This window comes from Camelus bactrianus, chromosome 17 (genome assembly GCF_048773025.1).
Source record: "Camelus bactrianus isolate YW-2024 breed Bactrian camel chromosome 17, ASM4877302v1, whole genome shotgun sequence".
In the NCBI taxonomy this organism is placed as follows: domain Eukaryota; kingdom Metazoa; phylum Chordata; class Mammalia; order Artiodactyla; family Camelidae; genus Camelus; species Camelus bactrianus.
In genome coordinates this window covers 41420371-41447810 of record NC_133555.1, presented here as the reverse complement: position 1 = coordinate 41447810, position 27440 = coordinate 41420371, and the positions used below count along the sequence as shown (strand labels likewise).

Sequence of the window (27440 nt, the reverse complement as noted above, 5' to 3'; positions counted from 1 at the left end):
AGGTTCACCAAGAAAAGAGAGGACACAATTATACAAAATAAGAAATGAAAATGGAGAAATTACGACCAAATACAAATAATCACAAAGGGAAACTAAAAACAACTATATAACAATAAATTAGAGAACTTAGAATGAATGGACAAGTTTCTAGAAACACACACTTACCCAAAACTGAATCAATAAGAAATAGATCATTTGAACAGACTGATCAGTAAAGCGAAACAGAATCAGAAATGAAACATCTAGTTACAAAGGAAAGAGGGTGAAAAAGGATAAATTTGGGACTTTGAGATTTGTAAATGTTGGCCACTATATATGAAAATAGATTAAAAAACAAGTTTCTTCTGTATAGCACAGGGAACTATATTCAATATCTGTAATAACCTTTAATGAGAAAGAATATGAAAACAAATATATATATATATATATATATATGCATGACAGACACATTGTGCTGTATAGCAGAAATTGACACATTGTAACTGACTGTACTTCAATTAAAAGAAAGGAAAAATAAAAGAAATAGATTGTTTTAACAGACCTATCACTAGCAGTGAAATAGAAACAGCAATCAAAAACCTCCCTGCAAACAAAAGTCCAGGACCAGATGGCTTCACAAGGGAGTTTTATCAAACATATGAAGAAGAGCTCATACCGATCCTTCTCAAACTCTTCCAAAAGACTGAACAGGAGGGAATACTCCCAAACTCATTCTACGAAGCTAACATCACTCTGATACCAAAGCCAGACAAAGACACCACCAAAAAAGAAAACTATTGGCCAATATCGTTGATGAACATAGATGCAAAAATCCTCAACAAAATAATTACCAAACAGAATCCAATCACACATGAAAATGATTATACATTATTATGATCAAGTTGGGTTCAACCCAGGGACACAAACATGGTTCAACATATGTAAATCAATCAATGTGACACACCACATCAACAAGAGAAAGGACAAAAATCACATGATTATCTCAGTCGATGCAGAAAAACCATTTGATAAAATTTAACACTCATTTATGATAAAACCTCTAACTAAAGTGAGTATAGAGGGAACATATCTCAACACAATAAAAGCTGTTTATGACAAACCCACAGCCAGGATAATACTCAGCAGTGAAAAGTTGAAAGCCTTTCCACTAAAATCTGGAATAAGATAAGGATGCCCACACTCACCACTTCTATTCAACCTAGTCTTGGAAGTCCTACCGCAGCAAGCAGACAAGAAAAAGAAACAAAAGGCATCCAAATTGGAAGAGAAGAGGCAAAATTGTCACTATATGCAGATGACATGATTCAACATATAGAAAACCCTAAAGGTCCACACACAAGCTACTAGAGCTGATAAAAGAATGAGACAAGGTAGCAGGGTATTAGATGAACATATAGAAATCAGTTGCATTTCTTTACACTAACAATGAAATAGCAGGAAACGAAAGTGAACAATCCCTTTTAAAACTGCATCCAAAACAATACAATACTTAGGAGTAAAACTGACCGAGGAGGTGAAAGACTTATACGGGGAGAACTACAAAACACTGATTAACGAAATTAAAGAGGACTTAAAGAAATGGAAAGCTATCTCATGTTCTTGGATTGGAATAATCGATATTCTTGAAATGGCCATACTGCCCAAGGCAATCTACAGATTCAATGCGATCCCTATCAAATTACCCAGGACATTCTTCATAGAACTAGAACGAAGAATCATAAGACTTATATGGAATCACAAAAGACTCATAACTGTCAAAGCAATGTGGAAGAAAACTTATGAAGCAGGAGGAATAATCATCCCAGACGTCGACAGTACTACACAGCTACAGTAAACAAAACAGCCTCGTATTAGCATAAAATCAGACGTACGGATCACTGGAACAGAACAGAGAGCCCAAAAAACCCCCATAAACCGACGGGCAATTATCTTTGACAAAAGAGGCAAGAATATACACTGGAAAAGACAGTCTCTTCAGCGACTGGTGTTGGGATAGCAGCGTCTAAGTAAATGGCATTAGAACACTCCCTTACACCAAGAAAACCTCCTACAAGAAAACATAGGCAAAATATTCTCTGAAATAAATCTTAGCCATGTTCTCCTAGGGCAGTCTACACAGGCAATAGAAATAAAAGCAAAAATTAACAAATGGGACCTGTTAAACTTACAAGCTTTTGCTCAGCAATGCAAACCACAGGCAAAACAAAACGACAACCAACGAAATGGGAGAAAATATCTGCAAGTGATGTGACTAACAAAGGTTTAATTTCCACAATATACAAACAGCTCATATATCTTAACTGCAAAAAAAGTACAAATTAATTATTAAAAAACAAACAACCCCATTGAAAAATAGGCAGAAGACCTAAACAAGCAATTCTTCAACGAAGACATACAAATGGCCAATAGGCAGATGAAAAAAGCCTCAATATCGCTAATTATCAGAGAAATGCAAATCAAAACTACAATGAGGTATCACCTCACACCAGTCAGAATGGCCACCATTCAAAAGTCCACAAATGGTAAATGCTGGGGAGGGTGTAGAGGAAAGGGAGCCCTCCTTCACTGCGGGTGGGAATGTAGTTCGGTGCTCTCGTTATGGAAAACAGTCTGAGGATTCCTCCAAAGACTTAAAACAGACTTACCATGTGGTCCAGCAACCTCACTCCTGGGCAGGTATATATCCAGAGGGAACCTTAATTCAAAAACATACATGCACCCCCAAAGTTCCAGCAGCACTATACACAATAGCCAAGACATAGAAGCAACCTAAATGTCCATCAACAGATGACTGGATAAAGAGGTTGTGGTTTATTTCTACAAGGGAATAGTACTCAGCCATAAAAAACAATATAATAAAGCCGTTTGCAGCAACATGGATGGACCTGGAGATTGTCATTCTAAGTGAACTAAGCCAGAAAGAGAATGAAAAATACCACATGATATCACTCACATGTGGAATCTAAAAACAGAGAAAATAAACAGGACACTAGTAAACTCATCTACAAAGGAGAAACAGACCCACAGACAAACTAAACAATCTTCTGGTTACAGGGGAAAGGGGGTAGGAAGGGATTACATTTGGGACTTTAATATTTGCAAATGCTAGCCACTATGTATAAAAATACCTTTAAAATGAACAAGTTTCTTCTGTATAGCACAGAGAACTATATTCAATATCTTGAAACAATGTTAAATGAAAAATATTATGAAAACGAATATATATATATGTATGTATGACTGGGACATTGTGCTGTACACCAGAAACTGACACATTTTAACTGACTGTACTTCAATTAAAAAAAAAAAAAAACCATGGTATTGGTACAAAAACAGACCTATAGATCAGTGAAATAGAACAGTGAGCCATGAAATAAATCCACAAACTACGGTCAGTTAATCTTTCACAAAGTAAGCAAGACCACACAGTGGAGTAAAGACGGTCCCTTCAGCAAATGGTGTTAGGATAATGACAGCTACATGTAAATCAATGAAGTCTGAACACTCTCACGCCACACACAAAAATAAACTTAAAATGGCTTAAAGACTGAAGTAAGACTACACCATGAACCTCATAACAAGAAAACATAGGCAAAACTATCTCCAACAAGAATCTTAGCAATGTTCTCCTAGGGCAGTCTACCTAGGCAATAGAAATAAAAGCAAAAATTATCAAATGGGACCTAATTAAACTTACAAGCTTTTGCACAGCAAAGGAAACCATAAGACAAACAAAACGACAGCCTATGGAATAGGAGAAAACATCTGCAAGTGCTGCAAAAGACAAAGGTTTAACTTCCACAATATATAAACAGCTTGTACAACTTAATAACAAGCAAATAAACAACCCCATCCAAAAATGGGCAGAAGACCTTAACAAGCAAGTCTCCAGTGAAGGCATACAAATGGCCAATAGGCACATGAAAAAAGCCTCAATATCACTAATGATCAGAGAAACGCAAATCAAAACTACAATGAGGTATCACCTCACACCAGTCAGGATGGCCATCATTCAAAAGTCCACAAACAATAAATGGTGCAGAGGGTGTGGAGAAAAGGGAACCCTCCTACACTGCTGGTGGGAATGCAGCTCGGTGCACCTGTTACGGAAAATAGTATGGAGATTCCTCCAAAGACTAAAAACAGACTTAACATATGATCCAGCAACCTCACTCCTGGGCATTTTATATATCCAGAGGGAACCTCAATTCAAAAACACACAGGTGCCCCAAAGTTCACAGCAGCACAATATATAATAGCCAAGACATACAAGCAACCTAAATGTCTACTGACAGACCACTGGGATAAAGTTGTGGTATATTTATACAATGGAGTACTACTCAGCCATAAAAAAGAATAAAATAATGCCATTTGCAGCAATATGGATAGACCTGGAGATTGTCTTTCTAAATGAAGTAATCCAGAATTAGAGTGAAAAATACCATATGACATCCCTCATATGTGGAATCTAAAAAAAAGACAAAGGAACTTATTTACAAAACAGAAACAGACTCAGATATAGAAAAGAAACATGGTTACCAGTCGGGAAGGGGATGGGTAGGGATAAATTCAGAGTTTAAGATTTGCAGATACTAACTACTATATATAAAATAAATACAAGTTAATACTGTATAGCACAGGGAAGTATATTCAATATCTTATAGTAAGTTATGGTGAAAAAGAATATGAAAATAAATATATATATGATGCTTTATGCTGTCCTCCAGAAATTGACACATTGTAAACTGACTATACTTCAGTAAAAATATACAGACACAAAAAAAATTACAAAATATTTTAAGCACATAAAAGGTATAGAATAATATGAGTTCCTTTGTACTTACTACCAAAGTACCAAATACTAACTTTTTGCCATATTTCCTTCAAATCTTGTTTTACTTTTCCTTGCAAAGTAATAGCAAAGACTTAAATAGCATGTACTGTATGCCAGGTACAGTACTAGTGCTTTAAGTATATTGAATCACTAAATCCTCACAATAACCCTATGAGATATTATTGTTCATATCCCCATTTTACAGATAGGGAAAGTGCGATACAGAGAAGTCAAGCCACTGGCCCACATGATGGAGCCTGACGTGATCCTTAACAGTTGGCTTTTGCTGCCAAGTCTTCACTACCACGTGCCATCACAGGTAAAACCCTGGGACAGAATGACACAGACTTGTATTCACTCCAGGGTAATCATCAGCCTGAATTTGACGTTTATGACTCCCATGCATGTTTTCATAGTTATGATGTATAGTATTTTTGCATTTTTTTAAAGTTGATGTAACTGGACCATGTCATATGCGTTCTTTTTTGCAAGTTCCTTTTATTCTTAACATCATGCTTATGAGACTTATTCACATTGAAAAATGTGTATGTATTCTTTCCAGTTGTGCACAGTATTTCATTGTATTTACTTATCCACTTTTAAGTGGATGGATTGATACTTTCTTGATTCCAGATCTCCCTGTGACTGGCAGTGCAGCAAAGGGCTCTGCTGCACAGTGCATGTCTCCTTGTACAGACGTGTGAGACTTTAGGAATATATATATGTCTGAAACTGTTAAGTTATAGGGTATGCAGATCCATGATTTATTCACCAGATACTGTACAACTGTTCCCTGAAACGTGCCAAATCCTCACTCTTACAAAGTGTGAGTTCCCACTGTTTCATATAGTTGCCAACACAGAGAAGTTTATTTTTGATTCTCTTATGGGTGAGAAATAGTATCTCAATGTTGATTTAATTTGCATTCCTCTGTGTTTTTCATTTGTTTACAACCATCTAAATTTCCTCTTCTGAGATTTGCCTGTCATTTCCTCCCTCCATTGTTGTGGCTGTGTTTTTGCCATTGGGTTGTCCCTCATTTCCTTATTGATGCGTAAAGCATTCAATGTATAATCAGTACTTTTAAGGACATCAATTTCTAGTTTGCGGCAGTCATTTTGCTTTGTTTACCATATCCTTTACTGTACAGATATTATAAATTTTAACATAGGTATATTTAGCAATCTTTTCTTTCACAGGATAAACATTTTGTATTGTTGAAGAAAGCCTTCAACCCCCAAATTTTAAATATTTTCCCCCATTTTTATTCTAAAAGCTTTAAAATTTTATTTTATTGTCTTTAGGTGTTGAGTTCAATCCCCTGCAGCTAATTAATGAGTATGGCATGGGTAGGGATCTACATTTATTTTCTGCCATAGAGGTAACCATTCTTCCCAGCATTATTTATTGAATAATCTATCCTTTCCCTTCTGATTTATCATGCCATCTCTGTAATTCACCAAGTCTCCAAACACGCATTTTCTATTTCTGAGTTCTTAATTCTGTAGCACTAGTCCATTTTTCTGTATTTGCACCAATACAAAATACTATCATGTTTTAACTACTATGGCTTTATAATCTGTCTCATACGTGGTAGGGTAAGTTCCTCACCTTATTCCTTAATTTGTCTTGATAGACTTTACTTTTCCATGTGAATTTTAGGATTGCCTAGTCAAGTCCCATGAAAAAAAAATGTGTTAGGATTTTGATCAAAATTACATTAAACATCTAGGTTAATTTGGTAAGAACTGATATCGCTATGATATTCAGACTTTCACCCATAAAAATGGCGTACCACTCCACTAATTTAGCTCTTTTTATATTTTTCAATGATTTTATAATTTTTATATAAAATTTATAATCGTCTACACTTATTCCTAGATTCCTCATCGTTTTTATTCCTATTTTAAGTATTAACTTGTAGAAATTATTTTCTCCAAATGATCACTGATGCTGGCTAGAAGCAGAATAAATTTTAGTATCTCGAGCCTGTACCTACCAACATGGCTGAACTCTAGTTCCAATAGCCTTCCTGTAGATTTTCTTGGATTATTTCTATGGATAACAACATAATCTGGAAAAATAACGTTAGATCTGTTTTCCTTCCTTCTCTCTCCTTTTCCTTCTCCTCCCCTGCTGACAAAGACCTCCAGTGTATTTTGGACTGGACGCAGTGGGGAACAGAGCCAGAGCTGCAGCGTAGCAGCAGAGGGCGATGGATGAGCACACGAGCTCTGGCTGCAACTTGCTTGGACTTGAATCTTGGGTCTGTCACTTCCCAGCTGTGTGAACTTGGTCAAGTTATTTCACCACTCTGTGCCTCTGTTACCTTATTAGTAAAACAGTGGTAATAATGATAGCACCTCCTAACTGGTTGTTATCAGAAATGAGGTGTTCAACAAGCATTAGCTATGATTACCAGGATCACTTTGTGTGTGACTTTTTTAGGTATAGGTTCCAGGAAATTTCTGGAATAAATCTGAACTCCAGATCTATATAGGGCCAAGTTCACAGTCACAGGCTTTTGGAGGTTACTTTTTCCCCCCTCCTCTCCAGCGCTGGCTGAGACAGACAACTTTCCTTCTTCATCATTTCCCGGGGTCAGTGTGTGGATTTTTTCTAGTTCACCCTTTTACTGAACGTGGGGTCCTATTCTTATGGGGCTACTCAGTTCCAAACCCTACCCGCACTGTCCCAAAGACAAGTCTCGTCTATGCACATTCACTGAAATCTAAACCCCCAGGATTACTCAAATCAGCACCTGTCCCACCCTCAGGGCAACTACAGAACCATTTCACATGTTTACTGCTATAATTTTTAAGTTCCTCTTTGTTTTTGGCACTTGAGAATTTCTGTTACCTTCTTATGAACTTTGGTATGCATGTCAAAGAATGTTTGCTCTAGTCTTTTTTTTTTTTTTTTTTTTTTTGCTATATTCTTAATTATTTCAGTTGGAGACGTTGCAGGCTTTCTTGGGCACAATACTGCTAGGAACAGAAGGTTCATTTGCCTTTTATCTTTGTTTATATGATGAGCTAAATGTTAGTTAAATCTATCAATCTTCTCCTTTATGTAATTTGTCTTCAGTGATGTGCTTAGAAAGGCTTTTTCCATATCAAGATTATTTACCCATGCTTATTTTTGTGGTTTTGTTTCTTTACATTTCGCATTTAAACTGTCTAAAATATATTAACTTCAAGACAATCAAAACCTTACATATTAGCAATAAAGCTACCCAGACAAAACAAAATATAGCTATGATCCAACTACGTGGTCTATCAATACTAACTGAACTATGAGTTTAACATGACTGCAATTCAGTCACAACTTAACGCCCAGAGAAGCCACCAGGGCTCTACATCACTTTGACTTGCTGCTCAGTCCAACCCAACAGTCACATTCCACTGAAACTGCATTCAACTGAAACCCTGCATGACCACCACCTGGAGACTACCCAACACAAGGCAGGCACAATTGTACCACGAGACTCCTACAGACTAAGATCCAGCTTACCCTTCTGTTTGTATACAGAAGAAAGAAAGAAAAGCAGAATTACAACAAAATGGACTCACATTTGTGGGAAAAAAAAAATTGAATAAACCCTGTAGAGAACTATCCAGAATTCTGGACATGGAAAGCAATAAAGGCAGAAATTCCTCACATTTCACAGTGTAGGAGACCTGCTTGCCTTTGCGGGTCACCTGTGCAGCTGGGACCGACAGGGCTGGGTCTGAGGGAGGAGAGAACTTGGATGGAATGTCCCCCTCCCCCGACTCAACCTCAGTGCCGATCCCAGGAGCTCCTTTCAGAAGCCAGCAGGCTCTTTGCAGCCCTGTCCTAGGATCTCCTGGAGAGGGGCCGACTCTGTGTTGGCCTGGACAGACCAGGAGGACCCTGTCCCTCAGAGTCAAAAGACACAGCTACATGCCCAGTTCTGCCACCACGATATCACCTCTCCAGCCTCAGTTTTCCAACTTTAAAGTGAAGAGGTAGGACTTGATTTGGTCTCCAGAAAAAAAAAAATCAGAATTAGAACCCAGGCTTTCTGACTTCCAGGGACAGCTCTTTAATACCAGCCACAATGATAATAACCACAGCTATCATTTATTTTGAGTGCTTATTTTTTATCGAACTCTGAGCCAAGCACATTACACGCATTATCTTATTCAATCCTCATTAGCTTCCTATGAGGTTGATACTGTCATCCTAATTTTACATTTATTAAATTCAACAAATACTCATTGTGCCAATTACTAAGACTAAGTAATTTGCTCGAGGTCAGTTAGTAGTTTAGTCAGAACTCAAACCTGGCTTTGCCTGATTTACTGCCCCCTCCTTCCCTCCATCCACCCATCCCTCTACCCTCCCTTCTGCCTTCTCTCATCCAGCCATCCGTCCACCCCTTCCCTAAAAGAACTGCCTTTTTTTGCACACACTCTCCTCCTCCGTTACTAACTGCCATATCTCACGTCCCCACACATTTCAGGCGCGTCCTCAAATCACTTTTCATTTTCTAGCCTTTGTGCATCTTTATCCATAACCTCTCACTCCCAACGACATCTCCCAGCTCCTTAGAAGCTGATCCTGACACTCCTTCCTCCTGTATGTCTTCCACAATGACTTCCACCTTCAGAAGACCCTTTCTTGCTCTGAGTCCCTCCTCCCTTACCCATGAAGGCTGGTCCTTCACACCAGGACACCCGTTTGAGAGTCAGCTGCCAACGGCCCCTTACCAGGTTTCCGACCTGCAGCATCTCCTCGAATTCAGTTGTCATGTTGTAATGCTCCAGTGCCATGAAGAGTGTGTTAAGCACGATGCACATGGTGATGGTGAGGTCAGCGAATGGGTCCATGACCATGAACTTCACTTTCTGCTTGATGGACATCCACAGCGGGCAGCACTCCCAGATCAGGTAGCGCTGGGCAAAGCGGGTCCAGCACGGCGGGCACTTGCGGTGAGACTCCTCCAACTCTGCGGGGCGGGGTGGGAGAGCCAGCGAGCTGGTTTGTTTGTGCTGACTGACTCTTATATAACTCGTGGTAGTCCAGAAAAGATGTATGACTTGCCCAGGGAGATGACAGGCTGCCACATGACAGGGGGCAATGAGAGGGGCAAGGAAGGCTAACGGAAAGAGTGGCCTGTGTTCTGGCTCCTTACTCTGGAAATACGGGAGTAGAGGGCCCCCAGGACAGAAAGCCAGGATGCATGCAGGGAAAACTGGGACAAGACACATTAAGACAGATGTGGGCTCATCCCACATAGCTGTAGGGACGCTCAGAGGACGACAGGCTGAGACAATATCTGAGACAGGTGAATTCAGATATAAGGACACTCAGGACCCAAGAGGCAGGAATAGATGTGGCTATCTGGGACATGTTAGGACAGGTGCAGGGCTGGGGGGTGCCTGGGACAGGAGGGGACAAATTGAGGGGGGGTGCCAAGTTCAGAATGGATGGGATGTGGGGTTGCCTAACTGAGACTGGCTCAGACAGATGTGGGATGCCTGGGCTAGCCTGTGGTAGACCTGGGAATGGCTAGGACTAGGCTAGAACAGGCATACATGGGACAGGACCATCCCAGCAGACATGGGGATGCGTGGGAGAGGACAGGATGAGACCAATAAGCACTTGGGACAGGCCAGGATGGCTATGGCCACGTTTGGAAGAAACAGACATGGATCCAGAGGATGCTCAGGACAAAACAAGCTGGAACAGATGAAAAAACACCTAGGACAGGCAACAGACAGAAAAGCCTGGGACGACCATGGGGATGTCCAAGGCAGGCCTAACAGCCGGTGCGTGCCTGGCTCAGGCTGGGGTAACTGTGAGGGTGCTTAGACTGGAAGTGGGGAGTGTCTGTATGACACTGGGGGGCTGACCTTCAAGCACGCTGGTGAGGGCACTGACCGCGCTGAGGGCTCGCTGCCGCTCTGCTGGCTCCTCAAAGCCATCCGCACACGGAGCCTGGGGGGTCAGCATCTGGGGCCTGCCTGGCTCCTCCGACGGTGTGGTCTGGGGGTAACCAGGAAATAATGCATCAGCCTGGGACACGGCTCCAGCTGGACCAGGGGCAGCCGGCCCAGACTCAGGTTGGGGAGGTCAAAGGGGGACAGGATGGGGGTCTTGATAGGACACTGGGCACTGGGCTTCTTTGCTCCCAACTCCCTCCCAGTGAACAATTCCCCTCACCCCTCCCGCCAATCATTATCTCCTTTATTCTCTTTTTTTCCACCATCTCTCATCAGTGGTGATTCTTGAGTGTGGACAGGAAATGACATGTACAAAGTTCTACTAACCAGATGCTGTCACATACATTAGTACATGCAAAAATGATCTGGGAGTCTTAGTTGACCCCAAGCTCCCTAGAGTCAGGAGCATAAAGAAGCTGAAAAATACCCACCATGCTTTAAGGTAGCATTAACAGAGGCACAGAACACAATGCTTAGACATAGCCGGTGGGAGCTTTTGCCGAGGCAGTTTGGCTATATCTACCAAGAAACTTTTAAATCAGCTCTGCAATTCCTCATCTAATAATGTAACTTCATAAATAATTATACACATGCACCAAAAATACGTATGCAACGAGGTTCATTGCAGCATTGCTCCTACTACCACAAAAACAAAACAACTGATCAATAGGAAGAATATGAAAATCAATTACGGGCACAATCTGGCTCTGGACTCTGACACAAACAGTAAAGAGAACAAGGCCGTTCAACTTGTGTTCCCATGGGAGCACTTTCAAGCAAATAGTTTGATGAGAAAACAAGAAAAACATCTGGAAGATATACACTGAACTGTTCAAGTGGTTATAACTGGGGAACGGGATCGAGCGGGAAAGGGAAGCACTTTTACTCCTGCACCATTGGCTTTGTTGCAGTGTGCCTGCATCACATTTGTAAGGAAAAGCAGTAGGCCTGCGGACGGAGATGGGGCGCGTCCTGATGAAGCAGACATTCTCTCGGCTTACTCAGAGTCCCCCACAGAATCAGGGGGCCCACAGAGGCTTCACATCAGCACGGCCGTGCATGACCACAGCCCATGAGCCCAGGCTGGGGCTGATGAAGGCACTGGCTATTCAGCGTGCGAGAATGAGGCTCTATAATCTCTGTAGGTCAGTGGAAAGATGGGCCCAGGCAACCCAGGGTGGCAGAGCCAGGGCCTGGGGTGGGTACCCGATCGATCTGGGCTCAAGTTAAGGTCAGCCTTTGCAGTTGGTGGGACTGCCCTGAAGTGCTGTGTAGTGAGCTCCCAGTCATGGAAGTATTCAAGCAGAGGCCCCCGAGAGGGCTGAGGTAGCTGGCGGAACAGCAGTACCCTAGGTCCCACGCAGCCACAGATCTGGCCAGCGTAATTCACAAGCATGTCTGAATTCTCCCAACTTCTCTCCTTTACCATCTGTGACAGTTTGGGTTATCACTCAGCAAATATTTACTCTTTCCTCTCCTACTGTGACTGAAGCAAAATTCCCTGTCCTTTTGATGACACACTTGCTTTGGCCGAGGGAATGTTAGGGGACATGATGTGAGCAGAAGCACTTTAAATGTGCTCGTGCCGTTGGCTTTGCTCTCGTGCTCCAGAAATCCTCCAGGAAAGGAGCTTCCCCAGGTAGCTGGCACCCTTTCAGCCTGGTTCAAAGAGGAGCAGCCCTGAGTGTGGAGAAACCCACAGTGTGAAGCCAAGCGAACGTGCAGCCTGGAGCAGAGCTGCCCGGCCAAGCCCAACCTACACCAACCGAGCCACGGTCAAGCTGCAGAGAAGTGAGCACGAGGATGAAGGCTTGTCAGCCGTTGACTTGGGGGAGGGGTGGTTTTTTACACAGCAGTATTCTGCCAACAGATCACTGATACACCATCCTAGTGCAAGCCAGCATCATCTCTTTCCCAAAACTTCTGCAACAGCCTCCTAACTGGCCTCTCTTCTCTTCCCGATATTCTCTACACAGTTGAAAGATTCCCTTAAAGAGTAAATCAGCTCATGACAATCCTCTGATCAGCAACTTCCCCCATCTTACTCAGAGCCAATCCAAACTTTTCTATCGCCTGCATGGTCCAAATCCTAAGTCCTCAAACTCATCTTCTATCCCTTCTTCCTGTTTCCACCATAGCCGGCCCTGCCCGGCCCTCTCATCCCGTAAACGTGTCAAGCTTTTTCCTCTTCAGAGACCTTACACTTGCTGTTCCCTCTTCCTAAGACACCATTCCTTCCATACCTTCACTGCTGGCTTGCTGAAATCATCTGCGGGTCAATTTTCATGTCACCTCCACAGGAATGACTTCCCCGTGCATTTTAATTAGTAGCTGCCATCCCCAGCCCTCCCCCTAGCAACTTTCTATCACATGACCCTTACTGCTACCTGGAAATATTGATCAGCTGCCTCTCTGCCCTCCTGACTACAATATAAACTCCACGAGCTCAGAGCTGCTGTCTGCTCTGTTCACTGCTACATCCCTGGAGCCTTAAACACTGCCTGGCACTAACACAGAGGGCTGGCACCAGATAGATGTTGGTTGGATGGATAAATACTTGGCAATCAGGGGCTTATGTTAAGTTTCAGCTCTGTCCCTAACTTGTTAGGTGATGGGGAAAGGAGAAAGAAGAGTCTGTTCACCGGTGCCTCCCTGACCCCTCTGCCTCCGGGGCCAGGCACTCCTACAGACAGCAGGCAAAGTAGACCCTCACCCTCCACCCCACAATTTGGATAAATTAAAGGGAGCTGTTTGTTGGGCCAGTCCCCTCCTTTTCCCATATGGGGGAAGCATCCACCCCATGTCTAACACTGAGTTTTGTCTTCAGACTAGAACTGGGCAGAAGTGTCACCAGGGACCCAGTAGAAGCCGAGAAGGCATCTCCAGGGGCCCACAGCCTGCTGCCTCTCTAACTTTTCAATATCTCCATCTTGGTCCTCTAATTCCTTTAACTTTGCAAATAACCCCCTTGGCCTGCTAATCCCTTTAAGGTTACAAATGGGCCCCACAGAAGTGAGAATGGGTGAAGTCAGAGTTCCCAGTAATGAAGTGTTTGAACTTGGATTCCTCCCGACATGTGCAGTACAATGAGATGATTTTCTCCCTAATGAGATTAGGAAATTCTATTAGTGCTCCAGCTGCTGACCTGATTCCACAGGGCTGAGGCTCCAGGGTGGGACCTGCAGGAGAGCCTGCAGCCACTGGCACTGGGTGTTCCTGGGAAGCCAGACACCCACCCTCCAGGTGATGCCCAGGGGCCCCCTCAGAACCACCCAGAAACTACCATCTGCCCCAGTGGGTTCCAGGACCCTCTCATTGACTCCCTACTCCGGAGGAGCATGAGGGCCCCAGATGCTCTGCAATGTGCCCCAGGAGTCTTTACTCCTTCCTGCTCAATAACAATAATAGGTAATAATAATAATTACTTGAGCACGAGACAAGTACTGGTCTAAGCACCAGACAGGTTGTAACTCTTTTAGTCCTCACCACAGCCTTCTGATGCGGAAATTAATTTTATTTCCACGTAACAGATGAGGAAGTTGAGGCACAGAGAGATATTAATTAACCTGTACAAAGTCCCACAGTTAGAGCAAGTGGCTGAGCTGTAGCAAAACAAGCCATTTGGCTGTGAGCGCCCCCTCTCACTGTGCTGTCCTGCTTCCTCAGAAAGTCTGGCGTCCTCCACCTCCTGCAGGCCTCAGGGTCTGAGCCACACGTCTGCCCTATTTCTGGGTGGGCTGCTCTGAGCATTGTGCTAGGGGGCAGGGGTCAGCAAGGTCACTGGAAGGCTGGTTGGGCAGTCATCAGCCTGTCAGGGGATCGGCTGACTGAGTGATCAAAGCTCTGACTGGCCTCTCATGGTCTGGCCCCTCCCTGTCACCTTTCTGACAATCACTCCAACTCCTCCCCCCTTTACTCCCTGGTTTCCAGCCATGCTGCCCTCATGGCATTTCCTCCAATAGGCTAGGCATGCTTCTACCTCAGGGCCTTTGCACCTGCTATTCTCTAGGCCTGGAACACGTTTCCCCCAGATGATGTAATCCCAGTATGTGACTATGACATTATCACAACGTGCTCATGCTCATCCTGACTGCTTTGCCCCTATAAGCGCATTCATCCTGGCATCGATCCTGAGGTGGGTATTTTAAATCCACTTTACAGACAAGAGACCTGAGGCACAGAGAAATCAAGTGACTTGCTCACAGCCATCCAGCTGGTAAATGATAAGCCAGCGTTCAAACCCAATTTGTCTCCAGAATCTGTGTGCTAACCCCTCTGCTAACCACTGCTCACCTGGTTCCCCTCCCTGCCTCCTTTAGGTCATTGTTTAAATGCCTCTTAATGAGAGGTGGTTCCCTCTCCCCATTCCCCACTTTTGTCTTCCCAAAGCACTTAGTATTTGGGCTAATATTAAGTTACTGGTTTGTCAAGTATCAAAATATTTTGAACTCACTGAATAATTGTTGCCCAGAACCCTATAAGTATCCCCATGCAACTCCAGCCCTTTTCTCAGGACCCCGTGGACTGTCCACAATCCGGCAACTCTCTAGAACTGCCACACACAGGGCCTCTAGGACACTGGTTCTGGGCCACCAGGGCATCTCTGGTGCCCCTGCCTTACCAGTTGCTAAATATTGAGCTATCAGCCCTGTTTATCACCATTACGTACCAGATCCGCATATATACAAATTTTTCTTCTTCCTTTGATTTTTGTCTGCCTGGCTGGTAGGCTCATTCACCCCCAGAGCCTAGTATACAACAGGTGCTCAATAAATACTTGACAAGTATTTTTAGACCTGGCACTGGTGACCAGTTTGGGAGACCAGGCCTGTCCTGGGACTGCATGGGGGGTGGGCTCACCGTGTCCAGGGGGCGCTCCAGCATCATAGGGCGGAGGAGGCGGCTCCCTGGGGAGGTGGCCTCAGGGTCACCTACCCCCAGCAAGGAGACTACCCCGTTGCAGTCCACGGTGCTGTTCCTTTTGCCATTGAGGACGTGGCCTAGAGTTGAGGTTCCTGGACTGGGCTGTCCCTGGGCACTAGGCCAGCGCAGGGGCCAAGGCACTAGCAGTGACGTGCGGTGGCTCTCGCTGTCCCCCGCCGTGCTGTTCTCATCATCTGCAAAATCTGTCTCGGAGCCCAGGTCTCGCCGGCGGAAGGTGAAAATGCTCCCACGGCTGGAGCGTGGCTTCAAGGAGGTTCTGCTGAGGCCGTGGGTGATGCTGAGGCGATTCTGAGGGCACGCAGAGAGGGGACAGGACTGAGACAGCTCTTCACGTGCTCCCAGCCTATCTCGTGGCATCAGCCCCAGCTCACCTCGGAGCACTGATGGCTTTGTCGGCCATGTAGGAACTGGGTGGGCTGAGTCAGGGGTGCTAAGAGGAGGGGCGCAATCCTGCATCATCTGGGATCTCTGCTCACCTGAAGCCTGTGCTTCTGGGGCTTTGACACTGAACCTTATCTGGGCCTGAAGTGGGACCAAGGCTGGGCAGGGGAGAAGGCGACAGAAGGCTCCAGGTGGTGCAGACAGGCCTGGCCTGAGCAGGGCCTGGCACAGTCAAGCTGTGTCCCTCGCTCATTTGGGCACATCATTGAGCTCCTACCAATCCACACCATGTGGTGCCCCTCAGTACCAGCCCCAGTGCTGTGGACTTAGCTGAGGTTGGGGATTTCATAACATCCAAACCTACCCGGTTCCCCTGCCCAGGGCCCCTTCCCCTCCAAGAATGGCCATGGGAAACAGGAGGAGCTGGGAGGGGCTCAAGGAATGCTCTCCTTGGGGAGAAACCATGGGGGCTGTGACAGCACCAGGGGCCTAACACGATGACCCTTTGATGCCAGAGCCACCCTAAAAGGGCCAAAGCCCCGGCCGGGGATTACCACTGCTCGGGGACCATCCTCCGAGTCAGACTTGGGGAACCTGTCTTCCCCACACTCCTCCGTCCCTGAAGACATTCGTTTTCTCCTCTTGCTCCTTCTCTCGTGAGTGGTTACTGGAGCCAAAGGGGACATCTCCAAGGAGCTGCGGGACACGGTGTCCACACCCCTGATGGCGAGGGCCTGGGAGACGGTGGAAGAAAAGTTGTCTTGGTGATTGAGACTTGGTGCAGCCTCAGGCCAAGGTAGGCCAGACAACTCTCAGCACCTCGGTTTTTCCCAGCAGTAAGTGGACTTGCACACTCACCCCCAAACGAGGGCATCATGGACAGATGAGCTCAGACAGACCCAGGATGTTTTGAGAAAGCTCAAGATCCCAGGAGGAAGAGAGTAGGGGCTGAAGTGGGCAACTCTTGGAGGAGGGGAGTGTGGGGGCAGGTGGGAGAGGGGATGTTGATGAGCAGAGGTAGTGACAGAGGATCTTCTAGAAGGTTCAGCTGCCAAAATGGGAGCTGGAGGAGGTGGCATGGAGCAGTGAGAAAGAAGTGGATGTCCTTGGCCTGGCTCCTACACGGCCTGCTCTGCAGTTAGCCTCCGGCACCTTCCTGTGTGAAACTAGGTGTAGCCAGGGCAGAATCTCCGTTGCTTATTTTCTGAGCCTGCTCAGGCTTCCAACTTTGGATCTTCCTTACTATCCCGTCAAAAGACACCCCTTGACTAGGGTAAACCACGTCCATGGACAGACGGTTCTCTTTTTCCCAGCTGGTAGCAGACTCACAGCGATCACCTTTGCCCACCTGCAACCCTGTCACCCAGAAGACACCACGGTCAAAGGGAAGAGCCTTCCCCAGCAGGCACCACACTCACAGGGCCTACATTTACCCAGCAGGCACACTTCCTCCCATCAGACACTTCAGGAACAGGCTCCGTCTTTACTCAGCAGGTAGCGAATTGTTACCCAGCAGACACCACATTCACAGGAAATGCCTATACCCACCACACACTAGCTTTGCCCAGCACGCATCACACTTCTGGACACCAGTGTTACCTAACAGGCACCAGCTTTACCCAGCATGCATCACACCTCCGGACACCAGCTTCACCCAGCAGGCACTATGCTTGTAGGAATCTACCATCAGGTGAAGGCTTGGTCTGGAGCCTCCTTGGCTGCGCTACTCACTCACCTCATGCTCTTTCTTGAGCATCTCCATGGCTTCCTGGAATCGCTTTTCCTTCTCCTCCGTCTCAGCGATAGTGGCTTGGTTTTGCTCCTCGTAGGCCATGGCGACCACAGCCAGGATCAAGTTCACCAGGTAAAAGGAGCCCAGGAAGATGACAAGCATGAAGAAGATCATGTAGATCTTCCCTGCGGACCTCAGGGTCTGGAGGAGCAAGGGGGCAGAGGTCATCTTCACTGGGGCCCCCTTCTGGTTCAAGGTCATGAATTCCAAGTTACCCAGCCTGGCTGTGCCAGGGGTTCAAAGGGCCACAGCCTGGGGAGAGGGTAGGGCATATCCCATCTACAGAAGAGAGTGACCTACAGACAGGGGCAGTGCTCCACCCATGGGAGGAGGCAGAACATTCCGGTTGGTAGAGGAAATGTTGCATCATGTAGGGTGGACAAGTGCCCCACTCACAGAGCACAGAGTATCCTACATAGAGGGCTGGGTACCTGGCCACCAGCGAAAGGAAAGTTTCTTTGCTTGCTGAGCCCTCATCCCTCGGATGTCCCCTGTCCCCTGCCCCTCCTCTGTTCTGGCCATTGGAAAGGTTGCTGTCCTTGTGCAGCCTGGGCCCTGATGCGGGACCCTGAGCCTGTTCCTGGCAGCCCTCTGCTGGCCCTGTGCACCCACACACCTGCTGGTAGAGGCGCTCCCAGCAGTCCTGCGTCATCAGTCGGAAGAGTGCGAGGAAGGCCCAGGCGAAGGAGTCGAAGCTGGTGTAGCCGTGGTCAGGGTTCTCACCTGCCTTTAGGCACCGGTAGCCCTCGGGACACGTCCTGCGGCCAGACACACTGACTGTCTCATGCTGTAAGAGGTCCTCCGCCCCTGAGACTCTAGCCTCATGAACCGGGTGCCACTCTGCCATGTCCTGCCTCTAGAACTTTTCATGCTGTGCCTCCCATGTGGGTCACCATCTTCCCCTTTTCTCTATGCATCTGTATGCTGCCAGGCCTAAATCCAGCTCCCTTCTGCCCATGTGAGATGCCATCCCAGCTGCTGTCCAAGTTGCCTCTCCCCTCACAAAGGAAGTGCCAAGGGCCTGGCTCAGGTCTCTTTCCCTGCCTGCCTACCTCAGGGGAGTGGGGCACAGTGCAGGCACACAGGTGGAACGGTGAGGCTGAGCTGAACAGGATGGAGCCCAGGGCAAAGGCAAGCCATGGGGTTGCGGGATGATTCCAGGGTGGATGGGCTGGGGCCTGGCCACGTCTGGAGGGCACAGTCCCTCTCCCATAGAGGGAGCGCTAGGCTGGATTCATGAGTGCAGTGAATAGATGAGAGAGAGGATGGGGCAAAGGGAAGCTGGCAGGTGGGAGGATGCAGCCAAGGGGCCTCTGTGCCTTGCTAATGTCCTAAGTTAAGACCTTCTCTTTAGGGACAGGAAGGGCTCTGGAACTTCATATTCAGAGATGTGGGACTACAGCGCCATGCAGCACCTCCCACACCAGGTGAGCCTGTGAGACCTCCTGGCCCCCAACAATCTTTGGCACAGTCACACTGACCCAGGCGCCGGTGTGCACAGGGCCCTGAAAGTTGTACATGGCTTACTGGGCATCTCTAGGTACCACACTCGGGCTGCAAGTCAAGGCTGCTAGGGGAGGCCATACTCTTGGCCTGATGGAGGATCAGGAGGGAGGAAGTGAAGACTGGAGAGGGAGGGAGCTGCCCTGGGGGGACTTCAGGAAGGGAAATGGAGCCAGAGTTGGGCTGCTGGGGGGCCCTGCAGGGCTTCTTGAGCTGTTCCCCCAAGTCTAGTCCCTTCTTCAGGACTCTGTTCACCCTCCCTGCAGATCTGAGCCCCCATTCCCCCCCCCCTTTTTTTTTTTTTTACCCTCTCCCAGCTGTCTCCCTGTGGTAGGGCAGGGAAGGGAGGTGGGGAAAGGACTTGCTGTCCCTAGGGTCAAGGGCATATACTGAAAGTACGGTTAGTTGAGGAAAAGCACGGGGAGCCCCCACTGGCTGGGTGCCACATACCCCGCGTCGGAGCTGTTCCCACACAGTAACACATCAGAGGTGCCGTTCTTCAACAGGTAATTTTCTGGAAGAGAAGCATTCAACGGTGAGGGGCATGTGTGGCCCAGACTACCAGGGTTTCCAACCTGCACCCAGGGCTTTGGGAAGGCAGACACCGCTGGCGGTCTTCCCTCTCCTTCTCTGCCCCTGCCCTACCTCTACCCTCTGCCTGGCCAAGTCTGAGGCAACGTAGGCTGCTTCCCTGGCCTTGCCTTCCTCTTGCTCCTCAGACGTTCCGCTGCCAGTGTCCCCACAGGGAGCTTCTGCACCCTGCCCCAGTCACTCAGGGAGCCAACCTGGACCAACAGAAGCCCTGAACTAGGAGGGAGGGGTCTGTTCAGACAGGGCTGGCGCTGCACCAGGTGAGACAGGGGACACCAGTCCTGTTGCCTCCACCTGTGACCATCCATCAGCCCCCATCACTCACCACGACCTGCCTTAGTCTCAGGCAGCAGTTCTCCAAGGGTGGTCCCCAGCCCAGCAGCACGAAGCATCAATTGAGAACTGGTTAGAATGGTAACTTCCCAGATCTACTGACTCAGAACTCCAGGCGTGGGGCCCAGCAGTCTGTGTTTTCCGGAGCCCTCCAGGTGACTCTGGTACACACTGAAGTTTTACAACCACTCATGGCCACGGCTGAATCATAAGCAAATTTATGCACTGAGTTTCCACCTATTTCTTTTTCCCAAAGTGGACTGCCGGGGTATATAAGAGGCCCTTATTTCAGAGTGGTTCACTGTGGCCTGGAATCTGGCCTTGTGCCAGCACCTGCCTTTGGTCCAGACTGCTGGCTCCAGTCAAGGGAGGTGCTTGCCATCAGCCTGAGAACGGAAGTACAGCCCACGGGGCGGTGAACCAACTCAAGGGGCTCACGTGGATTTGCACAGCCACCGAGCTTGCCCTGGGGCGTCCGTGTATGGACTTAACATCCTGACAAGGAACACTGGTACCTGTCTGTCTCTCCACCCAACTCCATCCATCCCATTCTTCAAGCGTCATCTCCCCACCCGGCCTGAAACCTCAGGAGGCAGGCACTAAGGCTGCTCTTCCCTGTCCTCTTAGAGCCCTAAAGGGCAGGGGCTGGATCCCTGAGCACAGAGCCAGGTCTCTGGGGGAGCAGGGAGGGCTTGGACGTCCCCGGAAGGAGGCCTGTGTGGGAGATGTCCAGCCCTGGGGGCCCCGCAAATTTCTGCCTGGGCCACTGAGCCAGCGGGCACCTGGGTTGTTGAGGTAGAGATCCAGCGATTCCCAGACCAGGCCATCAGCCTCCACGGAGCCGTTGGTACCGTTGAGCATCGTGAAGTTGCGCACGCACTTGTGCCTCAGGTTGCCCATGAAGAGCTGCAGGCCGATGAGGGCGAAGACGCTGAGGCAGAAGACCGTGAGGACCATCACATCAGCCAGCTTCTTCACAGACTGGATCAGGGCCCCCACAATGGTCTTCAGGCCTGTGGGAGGTGAGAAGGAGCAGGGGTCACCCACGGCACTGCGGTCCCCGCTCCACTGGGCGGGGGCCAGGCCTGAGGGGTGCTGGGCCGGGTGGGCAGCCATGAGGTGGGGCAGGGGAAAGAGGCCTCTCTCAGGCTTTTCAGACCCAAAACCTCCTTTCCTCTGCTGCTAAGATTCTGTCCTGAATCCTTTGGGCCAAGAGTCTAGTCTGGTTGTGTATTTTCAGAGGGACCTACTTCTCTTTCCTCTCCGCTAGCCAAATAAATGAAATGAGTGTGGGCAATGCAGTTTCCTTGAAGAAAACACTCAAAGCCTGTCCCCCTCTGGCTGGTCCCAAGGTATGCTGGCCTGCCCCTTTAAAGGTAACTCCTGGAAGGGAGACAGAGGGCCAGGCCTGTTCCAGGGCAATGGAGAGCCTTGGCCCTGATCCTGAGATGGGGAGAGACACAGCCATTCTTGGTAGAGGGAAGGAGCGAGCGAGCTGGGGAGGTGTCTGGCAAGGCCAGGGTGGGTATTGAGCTAAGGGGCCTTTTCTGGCTCCAGCCTGCTTTTGGAAAAGGCTCAGGGGCAGGGGAGGGGCTGACGTGTTTTGCACTTTCCTCTTCTGCCCTGTCCCCTGGGCCCCATCCCCTGTCCATCCCATTCCCCAAAGCTGAGAGGCCGTGATCTGTTAGTTGCACGGCCCAGCTCCCTGCAGAAGCCAGCACCACACAGAAAAGCATGTGTAGACGCCTTCGGCCTGACACTTGGCTACCGTCCTACAAGTTCACAAGTTCGAGCAGAGCACGGGGAGCAAGGGGGCTTCTCTGCCAGCAGCAAGGACCCACGTCCCATCCCTCCTATCCACCCCCGCCCCCATCAAAGCGGCCAGATCTCAGATTAAGCTCCATCCATCCGTCCAGCCGGTTAATGTATTAGGAGCATCCGTGCGGCTGTGCCCATGACTCAGAGACAAGTAGACAGCGATGGGCAGACATGGGAGAGGGGAGAGGAATTCCTCCCCACAGTGCCGCTAACGCTGCTGCCTGCCCGGGGCTCAGAGGCACCCAGCGTTTTTGTGAAATCGTCCTGGCAGATGTTGGCAATTGCCTGGGCCATGGGTGGACCTTGCAGGGGTGGCGGCCCAGATGGCGGTGTGGGTGAAGGTGGTGGGATCACGAGCCCTCTGTGGTCCAGATCTATGCCTCCTCCTTAGCAGAGCTCCTCTGACCCCTGGTGGGCACTCTGGTTCTGCTCGCCACACCTGGAGACCCTGCCCACAGTGTGTGTGTGTGTGTGGGGGGGGGTTGGTCAAAGTGATGGGAGGTGGGCAGTAGCTCACATCCCCAAACTGGATTCTGCCTCCAAAGTATCTTCGGCCTAAAGCATCCAGTTCAAGGCCCTGCAAAGCACCTCCTGGTTTGTGGAGATAGTGTCTTTGGGGATAATCGGTTGGTGACCCACTCTAACCACGTCTCATGTTGATGAGAATCTACTTCTGGCAAGAATGGCTCCAACCAAGTAAAGGGATTCTTTCTGGAAAGACCCAGGAAGGGACGGGTCCTGGGGGGATCAAGTGGGAAATTGTCCTGCCACTGAAGTTCTAACAGGTTTGGAGAAGAGACCTCAGAAACCCTACTCCAGTTAATTCCCATTTTAAAGCAAAGGAGACGGAGATCTGGAGAGGGCCATGGCTATTAAGCCTCAGCTCAGGACACCTCCTCCAGGGGGTCCTCCTTAATGCTGACCATACCATTTTCCTAATGCCCACTTTCAGAAGATGCTGCCTGCTTCCTCACTGGGTTGCTGGCAGCTTTGAAGAGATGCAATGCGGCTGGGTTGGGGTCGGTGGGCTCCCTCTAACCCTGGACTGAGAAATATTTTCCTTTGTAAGCCTTTCTTATAACACAAACTGGAACATGCCTTTTCTTAACCACTACAGTCAGCGTGCTTATCTACCCTTGCGGGGTATGCGTTGCGAAGTCCCCAGGACCCTCGAGGACAGACCCCGAGGTGTGTGTGTGTGTGTGCACAAAGTCAATGACATCTTTCTCAGTGGGGGTGGCTCCATGGGAGTTGGAGCAGATTGCCCCACCTGCTATGGGCTTTTAGCAGGGACCTGGGCCAAATATAGGCCCAGGGCCCATGACCCCCCAGCTTCCAAATCAGGAGTGGGTACACCAGTCTGGTTCACCTAATTCTTGCTTCAGCTCTGGCACCTCTCCAGATCGGTAGCATGTAAGCTGTTCCCAGCTGCCTTCTCAGTTCTGAATGCGGATACATTCAAAAAAGTTTCTGGAAGGAGCCTTTGGGAACTGGCCTCTGACATCGTCAGAAGTCTGTGAGCGCTTTCCTGGATGGATGGGGTAGACTGGCTATCTAGAGAGGCTGTCTGGGCTTAGAAGGGTTCCCGCTGACAATTGCCAACACCTGTCAAGGAGAATTTCACCCCGAGGCTACCATGCACGGTTTGCTAAACTTCTACCGCACATGCAGCGAGGGCTGTTAGACGCCAAGGCTGGTGACACCTGTCCACAGAGTATGCTCCGTTTCACAGAATGGGGCTGGGGTGCCGGCTGTGCGTGTAGCACCAGACGAGGCACAAGGCAGGGACTGGGCACTCAGCCATGAAAGGCCGTGACCAAGCTGTCCTTCTTTGTTCTGGGTGTGTGTGTGTTTTCCCTCAAAAACAGTTCTTTTGGTTTCCTCATTAGAGGATGCTGCTTCAAGGCTGAAGCCATTCACATTTGAGCTTTTAGCTATCCAAATAGTTCAGTCTGGGAAAGAAATCTATCTTGGGAAGAATTTGGGTTCAATTCAGGACCTTCCATGGGGTACTCTGTGCCCCACCAGTGTCTATGATGGGGGCTTTGCTGGGGAGGCCCATTCTGTGGCACTGAGGGGACAGCCATGCCCACTGCCAACAGCCCCCACACCTGAGCTCTGGAAAAGGTACTCTGGTGACAGACATATTGGAAGGGGCCTTCCCAAGGGTTGCCTTGGCTCCCAGGTGGCTGGAAAGGCCCAAGCGTGTCCCTCCAGCCTTGGCGTTTAACCTGATTTTCACCTGAAATGACTGATATAGTTTTCAGGGCCCGGAGGACTCGGAAGGTACGTAAAGCTGAGACATTGCCCAGGTCCACAAATTCAGTGGTGTATCTGTAACAAGGGAAATTTACACACAAGACAGTGACAACACGCCAGCAGGACACACGGCCAGAGGAGGGGGGTGGGGGAGACAGAGAGAGAGTCACTTGTAGCTGAGATCTGACAGGCAAACCTGGGCATCTTACCTGGGATAACTGAAATAGTTTTTAGAGCTCTCAGGACTCTGAAAGTTCGAAGAGCCGACAAATTGCCTAGTTTTATATTTTCTGATACATACCTGCAGAATCAAACCACAGTTATCGGGAATTACAAAGCAGCACCTCAGCCCGCCCTCCCCGACCAGCCCCTCTCTCTCCTCCCCCTCCCGCGGGGAGGGCTGTGCAGGACCTGGGCCCTCCCCCAGGTTTTCTTCCTGAGCTCATCCCTCCTGACATGGGGGCCTCAGCAAGGCTGCCTGCAGGATGGCCACAGAGCAAGCTCCCAGGTGGCTCTCTCAGTGAGTCTTATGAATGACCAGTGCCAGGAGGCAACTACTCTGCCACAATCTCCATGCCACTGGGGACCATGACACGCAACCATGTAGTGGGCTCTGAGGCTGGGGACACAGCCGAGGAGGAAACTGTTTTCCAGGAGACCAGGCAAGGCCAGGTGACACAGGAAGCAAGTGGATTTCTGCTCCTCGTTTCGCTCTGCATCTTCTGCAGGGTCATCAGTTCATGCCTGGCTGCTCTGATCCATGTGATCCTGAAGCCCTGGCTGAGACCATGGAGGTGTGGCTGGGTCTTCGAGGACAGTCTACTCGCTTCTTCCAACCACAGATCTCTGTGCCAGGAGTGGTTCAGGAGTCCCTGAAGTCGGGAGGGGGAGGCAACCTGCATACTCAGAGGGAGAAGAGTTTCCGAGATGATGCTTTGGAAGATGAGACAGATGGTTGCCCGAACATTCAGCTCTTCGACTACTCACAGGCCACGGCCGACACAGGAAGAGAAAAAAGCAGGTGGAGGGTCCTAGGGATGCACCAGCCCCTCTCCCATGAGTCCATCCCAGTCCCACCCAAGACCCTCGGTGTCCCCAAGGCTCCAGGTCTCCACAGGAGGAGTGGCCTCAGGATCTGTCCTGCTCAGGCCCAAGTGGTTCTTAGGGTTGAGGGGCCGTGGGGCTGTCCCCCTGCAACTTGGACAGTGCCCATCCGTACCCTCCACAGGCACAGGAGGAAGAGCCAGCCTCTGGGGGTCAGGGACCTGCCCCAGGAGAGCACGAGGACACGTATGGACAGGCCATATGACCAGGCTGTCTGAGAGATAGATGGACAGTGTGTGACCAGGGCCACTGGGACAGTGGCAAGTGACTTGTGATATTTAACCAAAGGTTTCACATCCAGGGTGTCTGACATTTAACCGAAGGTGTCTGATGTTTAACAAAGAACAGCGGGCTCAGGATGTGTGCTGTTTAACCAAGTGTGTCCGACCCGTTGTCAGAGTGACGTCAGCCCAGTGACACCGGGTAAGTGTCAAGGATGGGCTGACAGTGCTGATGGACTCACTCTGCCAGTCAGCATGGACCTCCAGGCCCTGCCACTCTGCTCAGAGCTTCCGAATCTGCCTTCAAGCGCTGAGTGACTGCAGGGAGGGACTTGGCGGGCTGTGCCCTGGGGTCAGCCAAGTCCAGCCTGGTCCAGCTCTGACTGACCCCGGACTGACACCGGCTTCCTCTCCATCCACGCCCGGGGCTCTTCTATCTGCACGGGGCCCCGTGGACCACGCCTGCTCCTTCCTTATTATCACATCCCTTCAGAGACGGGCAGTCAGCAGACATTCTCAGCAGCACTTCCCTTCTGGCTACACCAGATCCTCTCCGTGGTGTGGTTTTCGTTCCCTCTGCGGGACTCACTGCACCTTGCAGATCTTTCTTGGATGCAGCCCTATCCTCCAGTGATGAGCAGAAATCACCTCCCTTGTTCTGGCCCATATACACCTATTAATTTGGTGGAAGCTCTCTCTCAAGTTTTGACAGCTATGAAACTTTCTGTAAGGGCTCTGGTCCTCAGGCCTCGGTCCCATATTCTTCTCTCAGGCTTGGACTCTCTGTCCAGACATGGTGCAGCTACAGGACTGTCCGGTTGAGCCTGGAACATTACTGATGTTGCTGTAACATGGAAGCCATGATTCCAGTCTGCTGGTGGCCCTGGGTCCGTTTCCTGCTGCTGGTCCAGTGCGTGTGGCCTGGGACAAAGCTTTTCTTGCTCAGAACACTGGTTTCCAGGCTGTCTCTTCTGGTTACAGGGCATGAGTGGAGGACTGTGCGGATCAGAAAGGGAGCCAGCTCTCCCTGCTGCACCCTCTTGTCCCTTCCAGACCCTGCCTGTCCCTTCAAGTCTCTAGAGAAGCCCCGCCCACCTCCAGCTGGGATTCAGCCTGTCTTTGCCTGTCCTAGTGTAGAATCTACCTCCCCCACCCTCTCACGGTCCCCAGCACAGACAGTGCTTGTCCTCCACTCAACTCCCGCTGAGCACAGAGAAGCCAAGATCGCAAGGTATGAGCTCCTGGCAGTCTTCAAGGCCAGCCGCGTGGCTGAGAACAGGGTGGGGCTGGTGGCCGCGTGTCAGTGACATCAGGACACGTGCAGCAGAGCAATGCTGAGAAGTCTTGAAGGTGGGGTGCAGGGCTGGGTGAGGACAAGGCGTCTCTGTGACCATGTCTGTAACACGGAGCTACTGCCTCTCTTACTCCACCCAGAACCTGGTGCCTGGTTACTTCCAATTTGGAGACCCTAGACCGCCACCGAGGCCTCTCTTGGGGCCCCAGAGTATGGCAAGACCCTGTATCTAGCAAAGGGCCAGCTTCGGCAGTGGCCTGGATGAGGGCAGAGCTCTGCTCCTGCCAGGCTGGCGAAACACTCCTCCAAGCACCCTCCTGTCTGCTGTGACCAAGCCGCAGGGCAGGGGCAGATGGCTGGGGTGGGATTGGGGGCCCTGACACAGAGAGAGCAGATG

General features: G+C 49.1%; 1 protein-coding gene across 8 annotated transcripts in view; it reads right to left on the bottom strand.

The window, feature by feature from the left end:
• The window catches only part of SCN5A (sodium voltage-gated channel alpha subunit 5), a 100968-nt gene that overhangs the window by 42668 nt on the left and 30860 nt on the right, over positions 1 to 27440 (bottom strand). For 3 of the 8 annotated variants that reach the window (XM_074345218.1, XM_074345221.1, XM_074345223.1), the window contains exons 6-14: positions 24634 to 24725; positions 21130 to 21360; positions 19874 to 19937; positions 18537 to 18678; positions 17864 to 18061; positions 16683 to 16862; positions 15664 to 16035; positions 10714 to 10846; positions 9568 to 9806 (exon numbers count right to left, since the gene is read on the bottom strand). In XM_074345218.1, coding sequence (XP_074201319.1) covers positions 9568 to 9806; positions 10714 to 10846; positions 15664 to 16035; positions 16683 to 16862; positions 17864 to 18061; positions 18537 to 18678; positions 19874 to 19937; positions 21130 to 21360; positions 24634 to 24725 — 1651 coding nt within the window. Of the gene's footprint in view, positions 1 to 9567; positions 9807 to 10713; positions 10847 to 15663; positions 16036 to 16682; positions 16863 to 17863; positions 18062 to 18536; positions 18679 to 19873; positions 19938 to 21129; positions 21361 to 24407; positions 24500 to 24633; positions 24726 to 27440 lie in introns of all 8 variants that reach the window. The other 5 variants (XM_074345217.1, XM_074345219.1, XM_074345222.1 and 2 more) reach the window with 3 other exon arrangements.